We start from the raw sequence: 25,293 nt of genomic DNA, 5'->3' as shown, positions 1-25,293 counted from the left end.
TCTCTGTTTGTTAGTGCCTTCCACCTGGATATATGTAAAGAGGGAAAGACAAGTGCATTTCATTAATTTTAAGGATTCCTCTTGCCTATGCTGTCTAGAATACGTTTGAAAGACATTTTTTAAGGGTTGTTTTTTTTTTTTATTAAATCAAACTGTAAAAAGATTGTAACTATTAATATTAAGGAACTATTCTGAGCCTGTAAGTAGCTGAGGATAGACCAAAAAAAACCCAAACAACAGAGTGGGGAACCTACTGATTTTAGTAAATGGAAACTCAAAGGTTTTAAACTCATCTGTTTGTTTCTCCCCATATTTTCTTCAAATCGTATCATTCTGTGAGAACACTGTGAGCTTTATTAATTTCAGTGAGAAACCACAGCCTTTGTCACAGAATTTTCTAATTTTTTTTTTTTTTTAAACTGGCCTCGCCTTTATACTGAATCGTTTCTTAATTATAAGATGTAGTGACCTTTATCTTATTTCAAAGGTTCACTCTCTAGTCTCTTCAAGATTTAAGTTCTGTGATGATAAAGCAGATGATTTTCTCTTTCCCATCTAGTCAGGAGTATTGGTAGGCCAGTATTGTCCTTTCTCAAATTTGCTGGCATTTGAGGAAGTACAAAATATGTTCCGGTCCTAATGATATCGGACCTAACTTCCCAAGAATGAGAGAAAAGCCTGTTGGCAAGTTACTTATCTATTACAGCAGCTCTGGCATTGTCCTCTGAAGTAGCCAGAGCTGGCCATAACAAGGTACTAGAATAGCCCAGCTGGTTAGTCTGAAAGTTGATGTATTCTGTGAAACTGGAAAGTGGAAGTGCCTGTAGATCCTGCTGAGGCATGCAGTGGAAGAAATGCTCAGTGCAGTTTGATTTCCAAAGTTGCTTCTTACTGAAACCCTAGCATTAGCTTGTTCTTGAGGTTTCTTCAAGCTTTCCTTTCATAGTTTGAAGAAAAAAAACTTAAGAATGATAGGATAATAGTGCTTGCTTTCCCCTGGTTTCCTAGAAGTTTTGGTTTTTTACAGTTTCAGAAAATGTGTATGAAGAGTTAAAGCAAAATAAACATTTCTTCAAGGAGGCCTTAGAGTGGACTAGCTTCATTGACTGGCTTGTCTGGGATTCGAATGTGGTTTATGGGAAATTGATAACAAATTCCAGTACATTTTGAAACCTTCAACCTGGTTTTAGCTAGTTTATAACTGATTAAGTGGCAACAAAGAAAACCTTATGTCCAAATTGGAATGTTTAAATGTGGGGTTTAACAGTGTCTACCTCCTTTTAATCCTAACTGACACAAGCTGTTCTGGTTCCTTATCGAATTTTGTTCCCCAAATTGCTATTGTTAACCTTAAAAGAGTGTTTACGTAGACGTCTATGTATAAGGTGCTATGACTTTTTGATGAAGAGGAGTACTTGAGCGCATGCCTCTCTAATGTGTATATGACTTCTATGCTTTCACCCCTCTTTTGGGGTGGGTGGGATGGATGTGTGGAGTTTTTTCCTTCTGTTTATGCATTTTAGCTTTTAATGAACTCGGGAAATAGCACTTAAAAGCATTGTTGTGCCTCTGTCTTAATTTGCTCTCCTCTAAGGAAGATGGTGGAATTTGAGTAATTTGTATGAAGTTGTTTAGGTAACTACTTATGTGGTGACAAATGAAGTTCTGCTGTAGATTAGAAACTAGCAGGGAGAAAAACAAATTATGGAAAATAGGTCAGCAGTATACAAGGGCAAGAGGGATTTATTCCTGGAAAGCATGCTTGTTTTGAAAGGGGGGAAGTGCTGAGATGGCAACTTTAGTGAACAAGACACAATTATTTAGATGAGTTGAAAATAGGTAGGATTTGGAAGGAGGCGATAGAAGAGGGATGAGATTGGACATAGAGCAGTGCTAGTTACTGGATGTTGAAATAAGTGCCTTGAGCTGTATGCAAAACTGCAGATGAATGGTATCCATTCAAACAATGGTCTGAGGCCACAGTGTTCGAGACATTTTAAGTCATCTCTGCTGCTGAAAGAAGCAGTCTTGGCCATGCTTTGCTTCCTCCCTTGTGCCTGCCTAAGCTTTTATGAGACTATTAATTAGACTGAACTGGACCAGCCTAGGAAACATAACCAATTAAAATTGTTTGTATTAAACATTCATTTTAATTTAGATCTTTTGTGTAATGATGGAAATGCTTGAATAAGCAGAAGGGAGAAGGTGGACAGAGGGGGATCTAGTGATGAACATGACCATCTGGGGAGGGGAAAAGATGGGACTGCCTCTTTCAACAAACCACATCTGTGGTTTGTGCTGGCCTTGCAGGATAATGAAACACCAGGCTGAGGTGTTATTATGGGCAACACAATGGAAATACAAATGCTTGGAAATACTGCACCTCCATCACATGTGCTGAGTTCAGTCCCTCCTGCTCTGACTTGGGGTCAAAAAGCAAGGGAAAGAATCACAAATGGAAATACGGTCTCTGAGGAGAAGTTTTAAAAAATTAATTATATTGAGAAGCTGGTGCCTCTTCTGGTGCAACAAACGGCACTAAATGAGTTATTTCTTAAAATGCCTTCCTTTTTGTATAACTTACAGTTAATTTGCAGAGTGCTTCTGGAGCTGTGGTTCTATCACTTGTGTGATGCCCTATGCTTTGTCCCTTGGTACATTTTAGACAAAGAGGTCTTCTTTGGTGGTCCCTGGATAGCTTAGTGACGTGGTGGTGATGATGCGGTTTGGCTGTTGATCACGTTTCATCACGTGTTGTGTAACGGTTTTGTGTGACAATGAGCGGTGTGTACGTGCTGCTGCGGGCTCGGGACCAAACCTTTCCGAGGGAATTCGGTGCTTTCCCCAGCCTCTCTCCAGCCACCAGCCTCCAGGGGTGATGGGGCCTGTGGTGCTGTCTGCTGCTCCGAACAGGCAATGACTTACTGTCTGCAGTGATGAGTCTAGGTGGTTTTTTGATGTTTTCAGAAATTTGCTTAGTGCTATTTTATTTGTAAAGTGTCATTTTAGCTTCTGTCCTTTTAGGTGAGTTCAGAAGTACATGCGAGTATTGTACATTTTTCTGAAAGTAAGGCTCTGTCTATCTCAGAGAGATCACCTGAAACTGAAAGCATCTAAGGCTAGAGATGAACCTCAAAAATATGGAAAGAAATCTCCTGTGCCTCAGTTTCCTGAAATAAAGAAAGCATTTGGAGAATAACTTTTAATCTTCTTCCTGAGGGTGCAAAGAAGGTAAAGTCATTATTGTCCACGAAGTGCTTTTGCCACACTGTGCTGGAGGGCACTACAGAAGTACTGAGTACTATTTATTTTAAATTTGATTTAATGCTTTTGATTAAAAAATTAATAAAATTGTCATAGACCAGATTGTAACCCTGTAGGCACTTGGAATGGAGCATTCGTAAATGAAGCATTTACTGAAAAGTTTGAAATTGTTTTTCATGTTGACTTCAGCAAAACAAATTGAGCAAAGAACAATGAAAAATGCTATAGTATTTCCTGTTATTAAAATGGTGAATTTGTTTGGTGCCTAAGGTAAAATCCATGTTGTGCAAAAGACCAAAAAAGAAAATGCTATGGCATAATAGAGAGACTCAATTGAAGCACTTTTAGTGGAGTTTCTCAGTGAAGGATGAGATGAAAAGCAAAAAGTGGCATGCAGCTGTGCAATTTGGCAAAAGAGAAGTAAAAGATAAAACTGCAAAACGGTAAAATCTCATCACTCAAACTTTGCACAGGAGCTGAGAGCAGGCTTGGGTGGCTCGTGCCTCTGCGGCAAGGCCAGGTGTCCCGCATTGCCATCGCGGTGCCAGGGCTCCCTTGGGCATCTTCCTTCCTTGGGACTTGGTGCCAGGACCTTGCCTGGTTTTGTTCCTTTAGGGGAGGAAGAGCCGAAACGGGAAGAATTAACTTTAAGCTATGCAAATTTGGGACCCCTTAGCTCGGATGTGTTTATCCATCTACGTGGTATGTAACACAAAAGACCTTTAAAACAGTTACGTAGGTATTTTTTCTTACCAGCAGGAGGAATTTAAATCAAAAAAGTCATAAATCGAAGCTGTATGTTAGCAAATCTTAGCAAATAAAAACTGAAGATAAATCATTGTCTAAATGAGAGGAAACTCATGTACTGGTCTTTAAGCAAGATGATAAAATAGTATAGTTATGTTTTTCTAGTTCTTTGGGCACAATTAACAGGGTGATTTTTAGTAACACAAAACCAAAACCTTTGAAAGTTATGTTTCCTAATTGAGGCGAAATTCAAAGTTAAAGAATACATGCTAACTTTAAACTCCCACCAATGTAGGGACTTTTTACCTTATTGGAAAACAGATATTTTAGTTAAATCTTTAAAAAGCCAACTCTTCAATAAGCTTTCTGATGTCATCTCTAAACAGTCCCGAGCCATGCCGATAAAAATATCCAGAATTGAATTTTGTTATTAAGATGCCTGTGTGAGTAAAATGATGTTTTGTGTGATGGAGAACAGAGTGCTATACTTCTAGCTTGCTTCTAAATTGACTCTTACGTTCAGTACTCGAGGGGATCGAACTGTTCTGTACTTGGCTGAAGCTACTGAAATCCTTGCGTGGTGATACAGATCTGCAAATCAAGCAACAAGGGACTATTTCAGATTAAAAAAGAAAAAAGAAATGAATAAGGATAAAAGAGCTATGAGACCTGTTTGAAAATTGCCTAATGACAAATTCAAGTTGCTAAATAAGAAGTGCTTTCTGTATCTTAAAAAAAAAAAAAGAGAGGGAGAGACAAAAAATCATCAGAAGGATGAAAATCATGGTCTTTGAAAAGGTGAGGTGAATAATAATATATTCAGGAGCGTTACAGGGAAAATGCGAAGTGATTTATGCAGAATTTTCTCCTTTCCTTTGTCTCGATATCAAGGGGAAACTATGTGACTCATCTATAATGTATCTCTGCAGAAGTCTTTCAGATCTCTAAACTTATAGGTGGAGGCATGTACGTTTGGTTTTCTGTGGGGAAAAAAAAGTGTGTCCCAATTTCATGTATCCATTGTCATTTCTTCAGCTTTTAAAAATTACGCAGGACTTAATGACTTCTTTTTTTTAAATGTCTATATACAGAGTAAGCTAACTTGTCAGATTAAAGGAAAAAGTATTTAAAATTCTGTTGCTCTACATTAGTTACAAGCAGGTGAACTCGGTGTGGATCTATTTATAGGAGAACTAATGGATGTGCCTAACTTGACCTACTTTAGACTACTCAGCGGAAAAACCAAACACACTGTAGTTGTATCACTGCCATGTAATTTATTTTTTTCTTACCTTAACAACAAAATAATGTCTTTGCTGTTGTGGCCTTCTAAACACACATGTGTATTTAGAAGCACATATATATATATATATATACACACACACACACACATATATATATATTTCCTGGATCCCATAGTAACGCTCCATGTTACAAGTATATTGCGAGGTTTTTTTTTCCCTTCCATAAACATCAACTTCTCCATATAAAATGAATGTTAGCTGTTTGTTCTTTGCTGGCACTGAAATCCCAGATCTGTATAACCTGGAATTATGGAGTAGGAAGAACTCAAGTTCTTAAAGGAAACTAGACTTCATTTTGTAAAAATCACTCCTGTTGTGAAAGAATTCAAGTAAAGCATCTTCTACCAATGCAGGGGCAATTTTCTCTATATATGTAGGTATTATATGAGTTAACCAGGGGTGGTGGTGGTATATAGATGTGTGTGTACGTATCAGTTAACATGATGAAAGGGAAAATAAATGGTATATGAAGTCATCAATCAGAAGTGTCCTTGTTACATGGCGAGTGCCACACTCATGTTGGCTCACCATGTGCGATGTCTCTGTAATTCCTGCATTATTCAAGGTTAATGATAAAAGAGTCTGCACCAAACCAGGCCTGGGCTTTGGGCTAAACTTTGCAGGGGAATTTGATTATATGTTGACCTATAATTGTAGCCTTGTTTCAAATAAAGCTGATAACTATTTCCATTAAAAATATTTCCCATGACTCTGACATCAAAGTATGACTTTGAATCTGTATTTAATATGAGCCCCAATATTTGTTTTAGACTGGCAGATCCTGGTGGTTTGTATGTCAGTCTGTGAATCATATGACAAGAGTATAACGTTTCAGAGATTTGAACATGGAAATAGTCTGCAGATAAGCCTTGTGTAAAACAAACAAAGAGCATAGACTTTCGCCGGTGAAACAGATATGTTTTGGATCCTGAGGAAAAGCAGAAAGCAGAATAAAAACTGTAACTAGGCAGTTACACAAAATGAACCCATTTCATTTTTAAGGCAACAATCAATTTGAGGTAATTTGATATAGTTGTACATGGGTCTATGAGATAAGTACTTCTCTTTGTAATACAGTGGACACATCTATAACTTGTTATTGATCAGATCTTCAGAAAGCTCTTTAGATGCTTTGGTCAATACTGAAAGTGTGGCAATCCATGCTATATATATTTCAAATATTTAGCACATGAGTTGTTAGTACCTTCTTGTTGCATCTAAACTTTTAGTTGACTTTGTATCGTCATGTTGCTTTTTAAAAACTCATTTTAATTGACTCCCCGACAGGCGGCACTGTTAGCACTGGGATGCCCTGTCCGGTCATGCCAAACCTTTTCTGGCTATTCCTGTTAGCTGTGGTTGGGTTTGCTTGTCAGTCATTCTGTAAGTAAACTGTCTCACAAATTCATTATGTGATGAAATGTCTTTGAGTTTTGTAATCCTTCAGATACTTGGCATCTAATAAAATGACTAAAAAATAGGTTATGGACTGCAAGCGTTACCAGGTGACAAGAAAAGGAAAAAGTGAAGCTCATCTGGTATCATTGAGCAAGAAAAGGTATTTTGTGGCTCAGCATCCTTAGCTGCTGCTGAGACAATTAAGATCCATTTTAATATTACTGCTTTTCAAAGTGTTTTATCCAAGTGTCTTGTCTTCATGTGTCTTTGCAAACATGGAGTATTATCCCCAACATACTAATAGAGAAATGCACTTTTAAGTGATTTTTGCCACTACTGTATAACAAGTCAGTGTAGGAATTAAGAAAGGACCCAATGTTGTCTTCATCTTAAATCTCTCATTGATATAAGAAATAGATCATCAAGGTGTTATCAGGTTCTGTCTGGCAACAATTTACCCATCTGTCAATGAATAGAAATTTAGGACACTGAATTATCATCATTATAATATTTTCTAATATGCTCTGAGTATTATGGTGATGCATATTATTTGTGGACATAGAGCTGTTGCAAAATGGCTGACCATGAAATAGTTGTTGTGCTACAATAACACTTGAATCTTCTTTAAAATGTCCCTTAAATATGATCTGGTGGGAACAGCTACACATTTTCGTTATCCATTTGATATTTGCCATCTGTAGAGAAACCTTGATGTATGGATTTGTTATGGTAGCTATCAGTTTACAGCACACGTCCTTCCTCTGCCTCCCACCTTGGACTGTCGGTAGTCCCGGAGAAGTCGCTGAAATGGTCTGGAGTGGGATGCCCTCAGCCTGGGGAAAACAAGTGTTGTAGTTTTCACTCAAACAGCGAATACAGTCTATGAAATATGATTACAACACCTATTGTGAAATGCTTGAGAATCAGTGTTGCTCTAGACATTACTATGGTTTTCATTTTCTATCAGATCCCATTTTGTGCCATTTTCCTTGTAGGGGGTTGCTGAGTTGCTTAAGTATTTGCAATTTTTCTCCCCCCCCCTTTTGTTTTTCTCAATATTCTTTCTCTGCTGGTAGGCATAGACCATTCGGCTACATTAATTAACAACCATGTTCAATCAACAACAACAACAAAAAAACCCCTTTGAGTTTTAATGTGTTTCATGCTGTTTGTTGGCAAGCTACCACAGTAAGGTCATGTCCAAGATTTTCTTTACTGTAAAGAAGCAGAACCAGCAAAATGTCTCAAGTTAAATTCACTAGCAAGAAAACCTTTTGTCTACCCTACTAAAACTCTTAAAAGACTCTTGTACTTTTCAGTGCTGTCTACAGTGCCTACTGTAAAAAAGAATTAACTGCAGCATCATCTAGTAAAAAGCTTTTTTAGTGGAAGCTCCATTAAATGGCCGAGTAGTATTTGTGTTGTGGTCCTGCCATTAGCCTGGCTAGCTGTGTGATAGAGGTGTATGCCACCAAATTGTTATAGAATATATGTGTGTGATTTCAGTGACATATCACAGGTTGTTGAGCCCCTAAAGACTACAGACTTCAGTAAACCTCTAAACTAATACACACTACAATATGATTGAGATACTATGGGCTTGCTCAGTTTTTATTAGTATTACATGGCTTGTAATATGTGTTTTAAGAAGAGTCATTAGGCATAAAACAATGGTAGTTACTCAAAACTGAATGAAATGTTTTATAGTTTTGTCAAAGGAACGTTATATCAAATTATATTCATTGGCTATCTGGTGTTCTGTTTTGGACAATAGGAAATCAAATACATCTCTCTTTAAATCTGTAAAAACATTTTCTGTCGAGGTGCTTTGCAACAGAAATAGTACCATCATGAAGCCAACCAGTTTTAAGGCTCAGCTTGATCAGTTTATTAAATGGGAAATAAGGAGATGATTGCCTGTGATAGCAGGGGATGAATTTGATATTCATCAGAGACCTGGGAAATCCCTTCCATTCTGCGCTCCTCTGTGTCTATATGATATCTATTCACTGATTTGACTGAGCAAGGCAAATTTCATTTTAGAGTAGTGAGGCATATAGAAACTATATGAATATTGCCATTTCCAATTGTGGGATGACCGTCCTGCTCAAGGATGTGAGTAACATAGGGATGACTGAGATGTAAGGAGAATAATAACTCATATATATGTGTATATATATATAGAAATAAGAAAAAATTTAATCATTTTTTGTGGTTTTTTTGGTTTAAGTGGATGATGATTTAACGTAAGGTTTCTCTCTCTCTCTCTCCTCTCTCTCCCTGTATTACTGATAATAGCAGTCCACCTAGTATAGTACTGATGTGGATTACACAAAGCTCTCACCTAATTATTTGTGCATATATATGTGCTCAAGAGGGAGAAACCCTGGGTTTTTTTTATTCAATAACTTTTGTTTTTTTCCCATGTGATCTTTGTAACTGGTCTTCAGATTTGCTTGAAAATTGCCATTCTCTGGAGATTTGGCCGGTTAATCAAGAAGTGAGAACATTAGCACAAAAGCCTGATGCTGGTATATTTGTGCTAGTTAAGACACAGGAAAATAGGTCCCTTAGGAGCTGTTTCCTATCAAGTCTGATCATACAGAGAGAGAACCTACTTTTATGTTGCGAGGACCAAACAAACATTTATAAAACACGACTGCCAGGAGACTAATAGCAAATACTGTCTCTTCTTCCATAATCATTACAGAGAAGTGCAAGAGAATAAAAGGGGAAAGATGAAGGGAAGGGCATATTTTAATAACATAAGCATTATTTTTATTGTGTCGTGGCTGGGGAAAAAAATAGTGGCAGTCTTTCAGAAGCTTTTAGTGATTGATAATGTGTCCTTCTCTACAGTAAAATCTAAAGTACCTGTTGGACATTATATACTGTTCCTTTTTGTTTGGTATTTACAGTACTTTCACTGACTATACTGAAATTAAATGCTAGAAAACAAACAAGCTTGAATTCTTCTTCCAAAACACAGAAGCTGTGTACTGACAGGCTTTTATTTGCAGAGGGGTGTATGTCTGATATATTTATCATATGTTGCTCCCACTGATAGCTCTGCCTGTTTACCGTGATGGTTGCAATTGCTAACCATTTCAAGAACCTGCTTTCTGTTGCTAATGCTAGTAAAAATGCTGAAAGTGTTGTATAGTAAGAACATCCACCCCATGCAAAAATGCTTTGCTGCAGTTACTCTGTAGACTACTATAAATACGAAAGAGTTTTAATTATGTTTTAAAACATGGTTCCTTCGTATAGCTCTTGTGTACCTAGGTCAGCCCGTCTTTCTGCTGAGGCTGGATCTGTTGTTCAGTTAACAACTTCACAAGTCAGAAAAAAATTTGGTTTGTGTACAGTGGGAACAGATTTACTACAATTTACAGCTAAATTTCCCAGACTTTCTCTTTTCACTGAGTACATTCAATCTTGGAGTGGCTGAGCGTGCTTTTTTCCCAGGTGAAGGCTCCATGGTGGGGCTGATCCGGCTGCGATGCCAGCTTGTGCTTGCTGCAGGATGGGGCTGGGCATGGATGCCGAGCACCGGTACCCTGGCTGTCTTGGCTTTCCATAATCCCCTGCCCGGCACTTGGACTAGGTAGAGGGTGAAACTCTCTGAATTGAGTGTAAGGTAACAGCAAAGTCAGGGCAGGAAGGCGCAGGTTTAGGAGAGGGAGCCAGTACCTGCTGTTGCAGGCGCAGGTAGAGACACAAGAGGAATGAATTTACCACTGCAGGTTGCAGAAGTAAATGAGGAAAACGTGCAGAAGGGAGGTCGGTGGTGAAACCTTAGCACAGCTCCATGCACACATGTAGTACGATAAACTTTACTTACAGCTTCCCTTTCTTTAATGTTAATTTGGATTTACTCAGAGCACAAGACAGTTGCTATTTACACAATAAATGACCAGCCAGATTTTTTGGTTTGCGTTGGTCAGTGTAGCAGACCTTGCCGTGGAGTGTTAAGTCATTTGAAAGCAGAGTTACTTACTGTCTTTCGTACAACCATTATCACTTTCTGAACAATAATGAAATAATTATTATATCTCTCTGAATTGAAAAAAACCCAACCTACCCGAGCCAAACACCTTTACTCCCATTTTTTTTCAGTTATTGGTACCATGGAGATATTGCTGTTGAATTTGAGAGATAGGATTAAGTGTTCAGGGAAGACGAATTTTTACATAACCCTCACATTCCTTCAGAGCCCATTTCCCATTGTGTCTGGCTGAAGTAGATTGTACTTTCTCAGACCAGGCACCTAGAAATCAAGACTGCACACATAGGAATTAAGTGACTGCACTAACTTTATTCAGACTCCCTGGCTGCTATTGAGTTTTCTGCAGGTAATCTTCAAAAGATGAGGGAATGTGAAGAAGTTCTGCTTATGTTTTGGGGGAGTTCATTAGAAGTGTATTGAACAGCAGAGATGAGTGGGGAAGGTGCTTCTTTGAAGATGAAGTAGTGACTGGTAGCAATTGTGGATTAATAAGAGGCAGGAGCTGATATTTTGGTAATGAAAGATAAAATGTCCAGTAAGATAGGGAAGGCATGGCTGGTTTTGAGCTTTGAAAATGGCACAAGACAGTCTTTACTCATAAGTAATCTGAGAAAATGTAATTAAAGGGACTATTTGGATTCATATATATTGAATAAGGTTCTGTTGGCAAGTGTACTGCTTACATTTCTTAACTGAGGATTTTGTAATTGTCGTGGTTTAACCCCAGCCAGCAACTAAGCACCACGCAGCCGCTCACTCACTCCCCCCCCATCCAGTGGGATGGGGGAGAAAATCAGGAAAAGAAGTAAAACTCCTGGGTTGAGATAAGAACGATTTAATAGAACAGAAAAGAAGAGACTAATAATGATAATGATAACACTAATAAAATGACAACAGTAGTAATAAAAGGATTGAAATGTACAAATGATGCGCAGGGCAATTGCTCACCACCCGCCGACCGACACCCAGCCAGTCCCCGAGCGGCGAAAAAACCCTGCCCCCCCCTTCCCAGTTCCTAAACTAGATGGGACGTCACATGGTATGGAATACACCGTTGGCCAGTTTGGGTCAGGTGCCCTGGCTGGGCATGAGAAGCTGAAAAATCCTTGACTGTAGTCTAAACACTACTGAGCAACAACTGAAAACATCAGTGTTATCAACATTCTTCACATACTGAACTCAAAACATAGCACTGTACCAGCTACTAGGAAGACAGTTAACTACATCCCAGCTGAAACCAGGACAGTAATCCTAAGAGGTGATAAGGAAAAATACAAAACAATTTGCAAATTTTCATATGTATTTTGTTAATGCTGTGCAAGTGAACTGTGAAATGGACCTTTTTATAGGCAGAACTGCTAGCACTAGTAGTCCATTTTAGGCAGTTAAGATAATTTTTCAGTTTTGGAGTCATTAATTTTATTACAGAACTTAGAACAATAGTGATTTTTTTAATTTTATTTTTAGAACAATGAATTTTTTTTAAATTTTTGCAAGAGTCTGCTGCTGTGGGCCTGCACACAAACTTGACTCTTACAAGACACAGAAATTTTGTACAGTTCCATTTAAAAGTAAGAATAGCTTTTTGAAATCCCTAATTCTCTTAAACTAACTAAAATAAATTTCAAGAAGTTTCCTTTCTGTTTGATGCCATTGTTCAAACTTGTCATTATATTGTTTAATCTCTGTATTAGTAGCCTAAATACATGACAAATGGCATGGATGCTTTAAGAAAAGTTGCATCCATGTCTGGTGGCACAGCGAGGCCCAGGTGAGAAGCCCTGGCTGAGTCATCTCAGCAAAAGGCAGTTGGGGGAATTTTGTGCTGAACACATCAGGATAGGTAGAAGTACATTGGAAGAAGTCTTTTAATTACTCTATTTCAATTTTGGGAAAAAAAAAATCTTTCTGTCTTTAGTGGCTGTACATTAGAAGCTGTATCTTTTGATATAGCAGGAACTGGTGTTTCTATAGAGAGCAAAGAAACCTTACAGGTTTGGGAGTTTGCTCAAATCAGTTGTTTCTGAGAAGCATCTGCCATAATATCAGTCTGTGTTCTCGGAAACTTTCTTGGTCTTCCAAATGTCCTTTTCCTCGTTTTACCTCATGATAGCACATCCAGGTGGAATTTGCCTTGCAGAAGAAAAACTGCTTTCCAAATAAAGAAATAATTGCTTGATGCAGAGATTTTCACAGCTAGTTACTTTTCTTAGTAAATCAGAATTTTAAGTCAAATCCCTCTGCAGGTGTCCAATTTTTCTCTCAGTTCATTTCAACGTAAATCAAAATCTGTGTTATTTTGAGAAGAAAAGAGAGCCTGATTACTGTAATATTAAAGATTTTTAAAAGGATACATCATACATCTGTTGATTATGGCAGTAGTGCTTTCGTTAGGGTTGTGATTCCTCCTCTAAGCACCTATTTACAGGCACGTGCATGTTTTTGATACAGATCTGTCTGCTGTCCGGGAAAAGCCAGACAGAGGCGTGTGGGAGCTGCTGTTTCTTAATTGCTTGGATAACTGACACCGAGTCTGGTTCCAAAACTTGCCGTGTTTATAATTCTCGATACAAAAGGCACACAAAGTAGATGTGATGGTGCCAGATAGCATCTGTTTTACATAGCTTTTGGTTTGCAGTTTCTGACGTGTTACATCCTAACATTAAAAGCTATGGTATAGGCAGGAGGCAGGTGAGTTGGCTGTTGCCTTCGTCCTGGCTGCACTCGGGGTCGGGCAGGGGGATGCTTCTTCCCTTGGCAGAATAAACCTCTGGGCCACCAGGTGGGACAGAAAGAAAGAAAATGGGATGTGCAACAAGTAGAGAGGCTTAAGTGTGAGCTGACATTAGGAGGCGCTGGGAATGAGAGCAAAGATACTGTCAGGGCTGGGAAGTGGTGGAAAGAAGGCTTTCCACAAGGATTTAGCTCGAGTCTTGCATGGCAGGCTGTATCCCAGGAGGGCACCGAAAGTGGGTCTATCAAGAGCAAGTCCGAAGGACTGCTGCAAAGATGGAGTGGGGCAAGGGGAGTTTTATGTACAGACTTGAAACTAGTCAAGGGAAAAACTTGTGGGGCTGAAAGATGGTAGTGTAGGACCCAAGTGGTACTAGATTAACGATGCTTACATTGTACGATACAGATGTCTGCTAAAATGACACAGCATTAAGCCAGACATTTGTTAGCAGAGGCATATCTGCTAATAGGATGTTATTTTGGTCTCTTCTTACATGTGTTTATACTTATCGTATGTTTGCTTGAAAAGACCACACATGGAAAATTGCCAAAAACATTGTATTAACAAAGTCACATTCACTTCTGATGACCTTTTATCATAGCTGAGATTCAAAATTGCGTTTCATCAACAACTCTGATTTTAGACTTGCAGATAATAGCTTCAGTGCAAGATAAATACACTATGTAGTTTTCTGCAATCACCAGTGTTCCTAACTTCAAAACAAGAAACCCATGGCAACAGTGATCTGGAAGATACCGTATGAAACAAGGTGGAATGCTTCTTTTTAATGTGAAACAACTCCAGATATTCTGATTTTCCTATATATACACCTTTTTGCATGTAACTGTAGAATTGTCCTGGAGATTTGAATATTTATTTTTCAACTTTATGCCATGGTACATATAGAACTTCAGCTGAAATCAGTAAATACAGAAAAGTAAACGCTGGCTTATGTCACATTTATGAATTATATGGATTATCCTTTATATTGGGTTTATAAGCAACTTTTACTATATGGAAAATATTTTATTTTGAGTTCTTGTTTACATTCATAATGCAGTTCCAGGCAGGTTCAAGATGCTGGTTAACCTTTGAAATGTATTACTTGCCTAGTGCTTAACAGAGATAGATGACGAAGAAGTGCATATTAAAGCCTCTCAAAACACAGGATCATCAATCTTCAAGTAGCTTGGCTTCACGCAGCGCGCTGCTATCCAGGATGCACAAGGCATATCTACAGCCCATGGAAACTTGATGCATCCAGCCTCCTGCTTTTGCAGATTCTCAGTGGAAATGTCAATTGGACATTACCAACTGCCTCTGCCTGCCTTTAATATCTCTTCAATAATTTAATATGTTGTCTGACTCTGTGTGCTAAACTCATAACCTATCACTTATTATTTTACTGACCTGATGGCTCTGGCTCTAGAATCTAAGTCCGTGTTTGAAACCAAGTGTTCACACTTCATAATATTTTCTGTTTGGTCACATGGGTAATTAAAAGCATAAGCTTCTAATGAGTAACACAGGTGTAAGAATGGTTTTAGATCTTCTTACTGGTAGTCCTTGAATTACCCTGATCCAAGTTTGAAAATACAACATTCACAACTTTGACATTAAAATTACACATTTGGTGAATAAAGTATGTACTTTTTGGAAAGTCAAATTAGAAATAAAATCAATCGGTTAGCATAAGAGCCTCACGTAACTCTTTGATGTCAGCCTTTTCTGGTGTGCTATTAATAAAGGCCTGGGAAAAAATGTTTAAAGAGTACTTGGTACTTTATGAAATTATACAAGCTGCATTTTCTTACACTGTTTATAACTCTTGGCAAATGAACCTCAGTGAGCTGCCTTGTGTGTTCAGCCGAGACCCCAGTAACCTGCCCAGAGAGAGCTTGGAAGAAGTTTACCCAAACACTGCTGACCATCAGCTGATTTTGTGCTTTTTCTTGTGTACCTTTTAAAAAAATGCTGGCTGTGATAACTTCTGTAGCGTTGCTTTTATAACTGTAGTAAAATTATGATATAAACCTGACTAAACTATAAATATCATTACAAAAACGCATAAAGGGACAAAAACCAATTTGCAAACATTTCAGACAACAACAAAAAAGATTTTTGTAGTTGTGGAAGCACACATTTCCACTGCACATTTGGTAACCCCAATCATCTGAAAATGGTAAAATGGCGTTACTAAAATGAGTTAACCTATTAAACCTAGATTTAAATTTTTTTTTTTTTTTTTTTTTTTTATCTCTAGGATGAAGATCGAACAGAGGAGGACAACAGCAGAGTTGAGCCAGTTGGACATGCAGACACTGGTTTGGAGAATGCTACCAGTTTTTCCCTGGAGTAAGTTACTGGCAGAACACATTGTTTTAACGATGAATCTTGAGACTGAACATGGACTAGCAAAAAACTCAGAGTAATACGCTCTTAAGAAAATGGGGCAGTCTTTTTTAGGTCATGTGTCATTTTGGTTTTAAACAATTTGCTTCATGGACCTTTTTAAAGCAGATTTTAAACAGTTTAAAAAGCCTGTGTTAAAGATGAGCATCAAAAACTTGACATTTATAAGTGCTGATGCTACAGTAGATTTTCTGCCTCAAAGAAGATGCTTATTTGATGGAACTCTGAAAACTTGACAGAATGAATAGGGTCAGGGCTAACACAAATAGATCAACAGGCAGGAATTTCAAAGGGGAAAATCTTAATTCCTGTCACCAGTTCACAGTCTACTGGGAAGACGTGCGTGGGGGTCACATAAGTTATGTGGTCAAAAACCTCATACTTTGTGAATGGATGAAGACTGATGTTGTTTAGGAGTGGGAAGCTCTTCCTAATTGAAAAAAAAAATAAAATCAGTTAAGGATATTTTATTTCATCATGAGATACAGCAAGCTTGACCTTTTGCATTTCATTGCAAAGAGCTGATCCATACCTCACTATGGAATTAATGATATCCTTAAATTAAACCCTTTAAATCGATTAAACTTAAATTTTAAATAAAAATAAATCTGCTCCTATTATTTCTGAATTAAATTATGAATTAGGTGCAGAGGGTTTAAATGTTAGATAAAGATCATGGTGACTTCTATTAGGCAATACATGCTGAGTTTTACTCTGTTCTATATACAAAATCTGTTACATTGGAAATTCCAAATGCTGTTTGCTAAATAGAGTTTGCAGAACTTCTGTCCAACGTAATGCTTCTTGGTGTTGCTTTTGAGTAACTTATTGACTTTTCATCTTATGCTACTTCATTCTTTCTGTTTTGATATCATACTACTTCGTATATTTGCTTGAAGCAGTTGGTCCAAACTTCTGAGAAAATCAGGAAGCAGAATTGAAACAGTCTCTCTTAGGAAGGGATAATTTCCTTTTGTGTTCTGTTCTGCAGAGTATAACATTTGAATTTGGGATGGATTTTTTTGAAGAAAAAGGATAATAAAAATGAGTGCCTAGACCTTAAATGCGTATTTTGGAAAAAAGGAAGGTTACTGACTCAAGCAGTAGAACAAGTTAAACAGTGTAGGCTGGATATAAAAACTGACTTTTTTTTTTTTAATTATTTAAGCTGTGTTTCCACTTATGACAGTTCCAGGTGAATCACACTGATTTTCACTTGTTCTCTTCCTCAGCCCTCAATTTTATTTTAAGCTAATAGGAAAGTTGGAAAAAAGTTGATCATAGGGAGCCATAAGCATACCAATAGCAAAAGATGTCTTTTAGAGTACCTTTTGGAGGTGAAAGGCATTGGTTGATTCCTGTGCGCTGCTTTGCATACTAGTTAATGACAGCTTAGCCTTTATGTACAGTGAGAATGAAATGAAGTTAGCCTGTACAGAAACTGGGACAGGGAACATTGCCAAAAGTTGTAATGCTGGCAGCCTTAAAACATTGGTCCGTGTCTGAAGAATAATATGGTTTTGGCTGACGTGTCTCGGCTCTCCTGTTGTTGCAGTACTTTCTTGAGCTAAACAGCGGCAACAGGGATAGAGAACTTCCAGCTGTGTTGTTTAAAAAACAAGTTAAAAAAAAATCAGACATGAATTGAGGCATAGAACAAATGTAAAGGCTACCTTAAAAATATATTAAAAAAACTGAATGTGGAGGAAATCTAAAATAAACTGCAACACAGGATTTTTGTTGACTTCCTAACGATATGTGGTCTGGTTATTCTCAAACTCCAGACTGAGCATTGCAAACTGATGGGCCACCATCTGATCAAGAGCTTATTGAGGAAGTAGAAAATCTTCTACTGCTTTCATAGGGCATTGGTCTTGCTATTTGCTCCATTTCTAGAGTAAATTTGATTTGTATGCTTGTGAGAAACAAGCTTCTCAAAGATCTGTGTATATATATATGTAGTGCCAGGAAATGTGGAAAAAGTATGTAATACTAGAGAGAGGCATAAGCCACAAATTTAGATTGTGGCTTTCGTTCAGTTCCCTCACTTCCAGATTTACTGAGAGGTTTGGTCTTTGTGCATTATCTTCTCATTTGGGTATTTATAACTCTTTGTGGTTTATGGGCTATATTCCACCTTTCCAGATGTGGGTGTGTTTCAAATGCATCTGTAGATTTGGTCCAAATCTATTTCTAGAATTTTTGCATCTCTTTCTGAACCTGTACTTTCCTCTTTCACTTTTTCCCCTCTCTACAGCAAAAAGTATAATCGAAAACTAGATGTATAGTTGCTTCAGGAGAATGTCTGGTTGGTTTTGAATGTTATGGTTAAATTTTACTTTGAAATTTGTCTAGTAATGAGATACACATACAGCAATCTTCCAATAAATAAAATGGAATTATAATAAAACAAATTAGTGTGTTTTAAAACAGAAGAATTTAACCAACTAAAAATTTAATAATTCTTATTTGATTAAGGGCTAGTTATGTGAAAGCTAATGTTAAGGCTTAGACTGGGCTTTCTCGAAGATAAAAAAATTAAAGCACGGTAGTGCTATGATCAGCTTTAGGCTTCTGAGGAAAAATTGTATGTGGCATTTCAGGTATTTCTGCTCAATAGTCCAAACAGTTAACTTAAATTTAACTTTAGAATAAGGAAGGAATAAAAGAATATGCATGTGATGATGATAGCTATTTTTATATAGCAAACTAAGTTTACAAAAAATTTCTTTGATTTTTGTTTGGTTTATTAATTGAACTATTTTTGATGATTGATCTCCTTTCATGCCATCAGATTAATCTTCAGGTACGTAGCATTCAACAATGCTTTCATCACCATGACTTGATTTCTGGAATGGTTTTGTTTTTGTGTGTATGTTTGTGTGGGGTTTTTTGGTTCCTTCACGGTACATGTTCATATTCCCTCATTCATCATTGTCTCACAGTGATATGGTAAAGCTCGTAGAAGTCTCCAATGACGGCGGGCCTTTGGGAATCCATGTAGTGCCTTTCAGTGCCCGAGGCGGAAGGTAACGTATTGTGTAGGATTTTAATTGAATTGTAACTTGCTGTGTTTTATCTTAGTTGTGTTAATTTTTGTACTGTGTGCCTTTGCCTTCTGTAGAATATTGTATGTTTTTCAAAAGGCAGTCTCACTGATTAAGAAAGGAAGAGATGCAAGTTTACTGACTCTGTACTTGGATTGGACTGCATAATGGAAAGGCTCTGCTTAAGAGGAGTTAGAACTCTGGGGTTTCAATAGAGGTTCTGTTGTAATCTCATGGGAAATTGCAGTATAAAGACGTTTCCTTTTGGACTCTTAAAAATTATAATCTGCTGCTTTAATTCAGGTAGATATTTATGCAACATTTCTTTGCTGACTGTTTAGAGGCGCAAGTTCCCCAATAACAGCAGGAGTGTAAACCAGAGGCGTCCTACGCCTGTGCTTGGTAAGAGTGGAACAGAAAACAATCACCATGCTTTTGATATTTAGGGTTGTCCCATCTGTTGCGGTTAAAATGAAGTAGCAAAACCAGTTGAAACATTCTGGTTTTGGGGAAGGTGAACCTGTTTTATTATATGATAGGCTGGAACTCCTGAAGTTGGATTGTTTACAAAAAAAAGTGTAAAGAAAGTCCTTTACATGAAAAAATATAATGTGGGGGATTATATTTGTAAACAGAATACATATGTCTGATGCTTACTTTGTTAAAGTAGAGTTTTAGCATTTAGGGTCATTAACATTATCTCAGAAAAATAGCTTAAGTTTTGTAGCAATTAGTGGTGGATTTAAAGCTTTTAAGTATGTTGAAAAATGATAGTTCTTCAGGAATATATGCAAATTTTATTTTGGTGATGCATATTCTAAGGATACACTGTATTTTCCCTCTGTAAGGAAAAGGGGAACAAATACATATTTTAAAAAGTAATCTTTGATTACACCTGAAGGGGTGTTATGTTCTCACATGTCTGTCGACCCAACAGCAATTTCAGTTTAGTAATTAAGAGCAAAACTAACTTGCTATGCATATATATCTCAAATATTGATACCCTCTTTTCAGAAATGATAAATGTATTTTTCTGTCTATACCAAATACCTTCACAGTATTTTAAACACAGTATAAGAGCTTTATTTGCAGTTGTTACTTTAAACCCAATGCTTTCATAGCCATACTGACAAGTATTATGAGAAAATGTAATTTTTTTAAATTTAAGGCTACTTTTTCTGAGGACTGTAAGTATTAAGAACAAACTTCCATAAAGTGGTAAATTCTTCTTTTCACAATCTGAAATTTAGTAAATTCAGTGTAGGGAAAGAAGGGGCATGAGTGAAAGATGCTTCAAACATAAGCTCAGAAGTAAATCCCATAAAGTGGGAAATGGTTGAAATGTTCACACAGCTATCTGGGATTTAGACAGTGTGAAGGCCAAGAAAAAGACCTGTTTAATAATGTTGGCTGCCTACTAAGTACTTGTTTAATAAAATTGATGTTAGGAATGTGTATTTTGACATTTTGAATAATAATTTAAACTCAAGTAAAATTCAATTCCAGGATGTTAATGTGGTTGTCAAATCTGAGATGAAGCTTAAACTGTTTATACATAATGAAAGCATGTAAAATGAAAAAGCCATAAACACAGAAATAAAATATCCCACTATTTTAAGGATGCTAGCTATGTCAAGAGCTACAAAGGAGTATTAACTCTTTTTTGTTCTCAGTTTGGGATTATATGATAAAGTTTTATAACAGGAAAGCCAATTTTAAATACAGATGTTTAGAATGAGGACATACTTGAAAATCAAATTCTGTTACAAGGACAAAAAATATTGTATTACAATTTATCTGCTTTTTCTTTGTAATACTAGAACTCCCCTCACTGAAAAATGGATGGTATGCGCAATTGCTCTCTGAGTTTTTTTCAAACCTCCCCCAGATAATCTGCTGGAGAGGGGAGATATTTGGGTCCATGTCTTGAAAGTGTGGCGGAGCAGAATTGGAGAGAACCTCTGATATTTCCAAAACATTTCTCCCATGCTGTCTACATTGTGGTGGAAGAAAAGTAGAGTTCATTGCTTGATATTGATTATAAGCACTTGTGTTGTACTGCTGCTTTACTGTCAGCTGTGCCCACACCTCTACATGCTTTCAGTGAGAACAAAGACATTTTCTCCAGCAGCCTGTAGCCTGCGGTATGGGCAGGGAAAGGAATGCACCCAACTTCAGTTTTGGAGCACTTCATGGGGGGTTTTGTGTTGTGTTTTTTTTTTTTTTTCTTTTTTTTCCCCCCCTCCCCCTCCTCGTCCCCCAGCTTTTTTGAGCAGATAAGATACACTTGGTTTTCCTTTTGCTAGATTCAGAGGGAGAGCAGGTGCTTGGCAGGGATCCTCTTCTGCCTACTTGTTTCTCACTCTAGCACATGGCTGCTCTTTGTTCCTCCTCTGGCTGCAGAGCATAATGCTCCGTGCTACAGTGAACTAACTTACTTGAGCAGGGGATCTGCTCAGTAGAAACCTAAATATACAAAATGAAATACAGGACTCAGTTAAGACTTTGAGGGATGTCCAAAAAGCCTGATGTATCATATAACTTAGTCCATTGGTCCACTGTTGTTTTATATTTGCTTGGTGTTCAATTCCAGTTATGCTGTGTTTTCAATTATTTTTCTTCCAGTTCCTTTCTCTTGCTTTTGAAAATGTTACTTAATAGACAATGTTTATTAAATCAATAATTTTAAGAAGTGAAAAAGTGTAAAAACATACTAATGCAATTCTCCCTTTTTTCCCCTATGCAATAAGCAGCAGCAATCTCCCACCAAAAAATCCGCCCTCCCCCAAAGCAAACACCCCAAACCTCTAAAAATTATATGCCAGATCTATGTTCTTTATTTGTATTGAGGAAATATTTGACTTTTTCATGGTCTTTTGAGGATTTGGGTTTGGAGTAAGAACCTGTCTTCAGTATTGGCTTTTGATCTTGAACAAAATCTGTAAAGATCTCTGCCTCGTCTATATAGATGCTACTAATTATTTCTATTTCTAGTAAAACGGAGACTTTTCTTTTAAATGGGAAGAAAAAAATCTCTCCATAATTCTCTGGAAAAAGTAGTATTGATTTGTACAGACATGGTCAAACTTTCTTCTATGGATATGTTTGCTTATTATCCTTCTGTTTTTACCTCTAGAAGTTTATCAGTCCTTTATTGGCCTTTTTGATCATATGATTTGGTTAACAGTTTGTTCACCTTACCAAAATCGGGGAGGGTTATACATATTCATCACCTTATGGTTGTGAAGTTTTTCAAGATAAAAGTTTTGTTTGCAAAACCTGCTTGGACATTTTTGCAATGGCATAGATGCAGTGCTAAGCAGAATAGGAAGCATGAAAATGAAAGCAGAAAGGACAGAATAGAAAGTGAGTGAGTAAGTGTTTAGATAAGACTAGAGCAAAGAGGAAATGAATGAGAGGAAAGCATAAAAGGAAAGTAAATTCTAAATCTGTGCAAAATTGCCTTTAGCACCAATCCTTCCTCTTACTAGGTGCTCAGAAAGCAGAGCAAGCACTCAGTCCCTGAAGAATAGCATTTGAGAAATCCTGGCTGATGGGGGATGTTATGTTGATGCATAAATGGGGTTGTATCAAGCTCTCCTCTGCAAGCTTAATAGTAATTATAGCATAACTTACTGTTATATGATCTCTTCTACTTTTAAGAGTCTTTGAAATCTTCTTAAGCTCTATACCTTAGCTGCTCTTCTGAAATCCTGGCATGTCTGTCTTTGGAAGCAGGTTCAACTGACACAAAGAATATATGAGATAACACCAGAAATCTCTGTGAATAATGATATGGAAGTTATAGTCCCAAGACTACTGTGAAGTATACTTACTAAAACAGAACAGAAAAGGATTTGGATATTCATCTGAAAACCTCATTTGATGCAGAGCAGTATGTAGGGCTCTGCCAGCTGTTCTTCCTATTGAAGCATGCCACAAAATCCATAGAGCTAAAACCTGGCAGCTAAAAATATTTAATCTGTGTTTCTATGTTATATATCCTAAATGTCTTAAAAATATTAAGGAAGTCTCAGAAGAATTGGAAAAATAAAAGAGACTGAATTTCATTGCTTTTTGTCAGTTTAAATGACAAATTGAACAGATTTTACTAAAAAAAATGAAAAACCTCAAATGAAGGTAGGCATTGGTGTATACCGTACTAGAAAATTGTTTATATGTTTTTCTGTTCTGTAGTTCTTTTATTTTTTTTACTTTTAGTGGAAGTGCCCTTCATTTTCTAGAGTTTAAAAATCACCTCATATTTCACTGTAAAAGTTTTAGTCTTTTACTCAAGATACAAAGAAAACTAAAGTATTATCTAATGGCCATTGCCTACACTGAGAGTCCTTAATACCGCCTTCAAGCTGCCTCTCTAATGATCGTATTCTGTTTGATCATCTAGGAGGTGTGTGTTATCTGCATCTCCATTTATTCCTCTCCCGCATTTCCGACCTTTAAAGCCTCAAAGGTAGCCATGGTTTTCAAAAACATATGCACTGGGAGAAGATTCCCTGTGGTGCGAATGTACCATTCCCTCACTCTTTTAGCTGCATTCAAGCCTTTCTTTTTCTGATCTCAGCCTTTAAGAAGTTATATAAACTTAATTTGAAGTATTATTCAAGCTAAAAAGCTGAGGAGTAGTTACCAAAGATTGGAAATTGGTTCCGGACTTCAGGCGTGAAAGCTGATAAAGTTATTTTAATGCCTCTGCAGGAGTGCCGTGACGTCAATGTTGTGCAAAGGAGTTTATGTCCAATTTAGCATTGATTGGCCATGATAATTTAACTTGAACAAGTAAGCTAATTTGCCTACTCTGACCTCCAAATCTCAGGAAATTTATACCGTGTTTATGTTCCTGTAGAACTTCTCAGAGATCTTTCATTGCATGAAACTGCTACACATTGGCTTTTCAAACAATCGTTATTTTTGCCCCTTAATCTAGTTTTTGCCTTTTCATGTTAGTGACTTTACATAAACATCTAAATTGGTTATTTTCTGTTCTGTCTGATTTGATTATATTACAGTTAGCTTGCAGGTAATAGGTAAATAACTTCAGTGTGTACGTACAATGGGCGGTGATGGCCGAATCATATTCTAGATGCTCAATGTAATATTTTTATTACTCTCATAGTATTTACTGTCAGTTTTTATTAAGACAAATTATCATCATTTCCATACAGCTGGATGGCATGTGGGGAGTTCACGATTTCAAAGAACTACCCAGACTAACTCAGGCAATTTAGATGTCAATAAAACATTTGCTGCTTATTTCTACTTTTATCATTGGTTGTAATTGATACTGAGAACTGAAATGTTAACACATGTAGCTGAGTTTATTTTAATTGTATAATTAGAGTAATGAACCTTGTGGAAATACAGTGGTGCAAATGCTAATATAATCTAAGCTGTTTACATTCCCAGTTAGGTATTTAAAACAAATAAAAAGATTGAGTTCTGCGCTTTGATACTATTTCCCTTCTGTCCCCATGTCAGCTAACGTTAGTCTAAAACAGTGCAGGTACCAAATTTCCATTTATAATTATTGTTTCAACAGGGTTGTTAACTTGCAGAGTGTTTTGCAGAGGTTCACACAATATTTAATCTCATTCTTAAAGTTACAGTTTAAAACTCTTATAATGGAAGAATTTATGTTAGAAAATGTGTTGGCTTACTTTAACTGGACGAGATTAACCAAATTCACATGCACCCATATATTGGTATGCTACATGGTTGCATTTAAAAAAATATATATACACTGACTTTTGTATTTTATACTAGATTACTTTACAGGCTTTCAAAATCTATGTTTTCCTAATGTGGGAAATGTAATATTGAAACTGTAGTAGAGCTACATCTGTACTTATCAGGATTAATCGTGGTGGCATACGGCAGGGAAAAAAAAAAATCCAATTAGTTTTTAGGTTATTGCATATTTGCAATATCAGGTCTACTCTGTTTATCTCTAGTTACTGCAACAACAAACATTGAATTCCCATAATGCCTTTTTTAGAGTCATATTCTTACATCTAACCATATTATGCTGAAGAAATACTGTAGAAAATTGATAGGCTTTTGTCACTAAAATTTTCAGGAACATACATTTTCTGCAAGTTCTAGGAGAGTTTACTCTGCTATGCAGAACTGTATTCAGGAAATTGTTTCTGGAACTGTGTCTAAAAGGATCTTTTGCCCCATGTATTTATATCAAAAAATTAAATAAATTAAAAGGCACTGTGAGGATCCTGGTTTCAAATTCAACTCAGGCTGTTCATCCAGCATTGAATCTGTTCTCAGTGACTTTAGCTTTATATGCCTTGGTTAACCTAGCTCTAACATTTGTTAAAAAGCAAAATCCTCATGAGCACCATATGTTAT

The 25,293-nt window shown here is 36.9% G+C and overlaps 1 protein-coding gene across 16 annotated transcripts in view; it reads left to right on the top strand.

Moving 5' to 3' along the window:
- Positions 1 to 25,293, top strand: part of PARD3 (par-3 family cell polarity regulator) — a 462,771-nt gene that overhangs the window by 220,175 nt on the left and 217,303 nt on the right. For all 16 annotated transcript variants that reach the window (XR_011323725.1, XM_069778120.1, XM_069778113.1 and 13 more), the window contains 2 exons: positions 15,720 to 15,811; positions 18,814 to 18,897. Coding sequence is in view for 15 of the 16 variants with exons in the window: in XM_069778120.1 (XP_069634221.1) it covers positions 15,720 to 15,811; positions 18,814 to 18,897 (176 nt within the window). In the remaining variant the exon portion in view is untranslated. The remainder of the gene's footprint in view (positions 1 to 15,719; positions 15,812 to 18,813; positions 18,898 to 25,293) is intronic.

The sequence above is a fragment of the Haliaeetus albicilla genome, chromosome 2 (genome assembly GCF_947461875.1).
Source record: "Haliaeetus albicilla chromosome 2, bHalAlb1.1, whole genome shotgun sequence".
Lineage (NCBI taxonomy): Eukaryota > Metazoa > Chordata > Aves > Accipitriformes > Accipitridae > Haliaeetus > Haliaeetus albicilla.
Note: the sequence above shows the minus strand (reverse complement) of the source record. Positions and strands in the feature narration are given on the sequence as shown.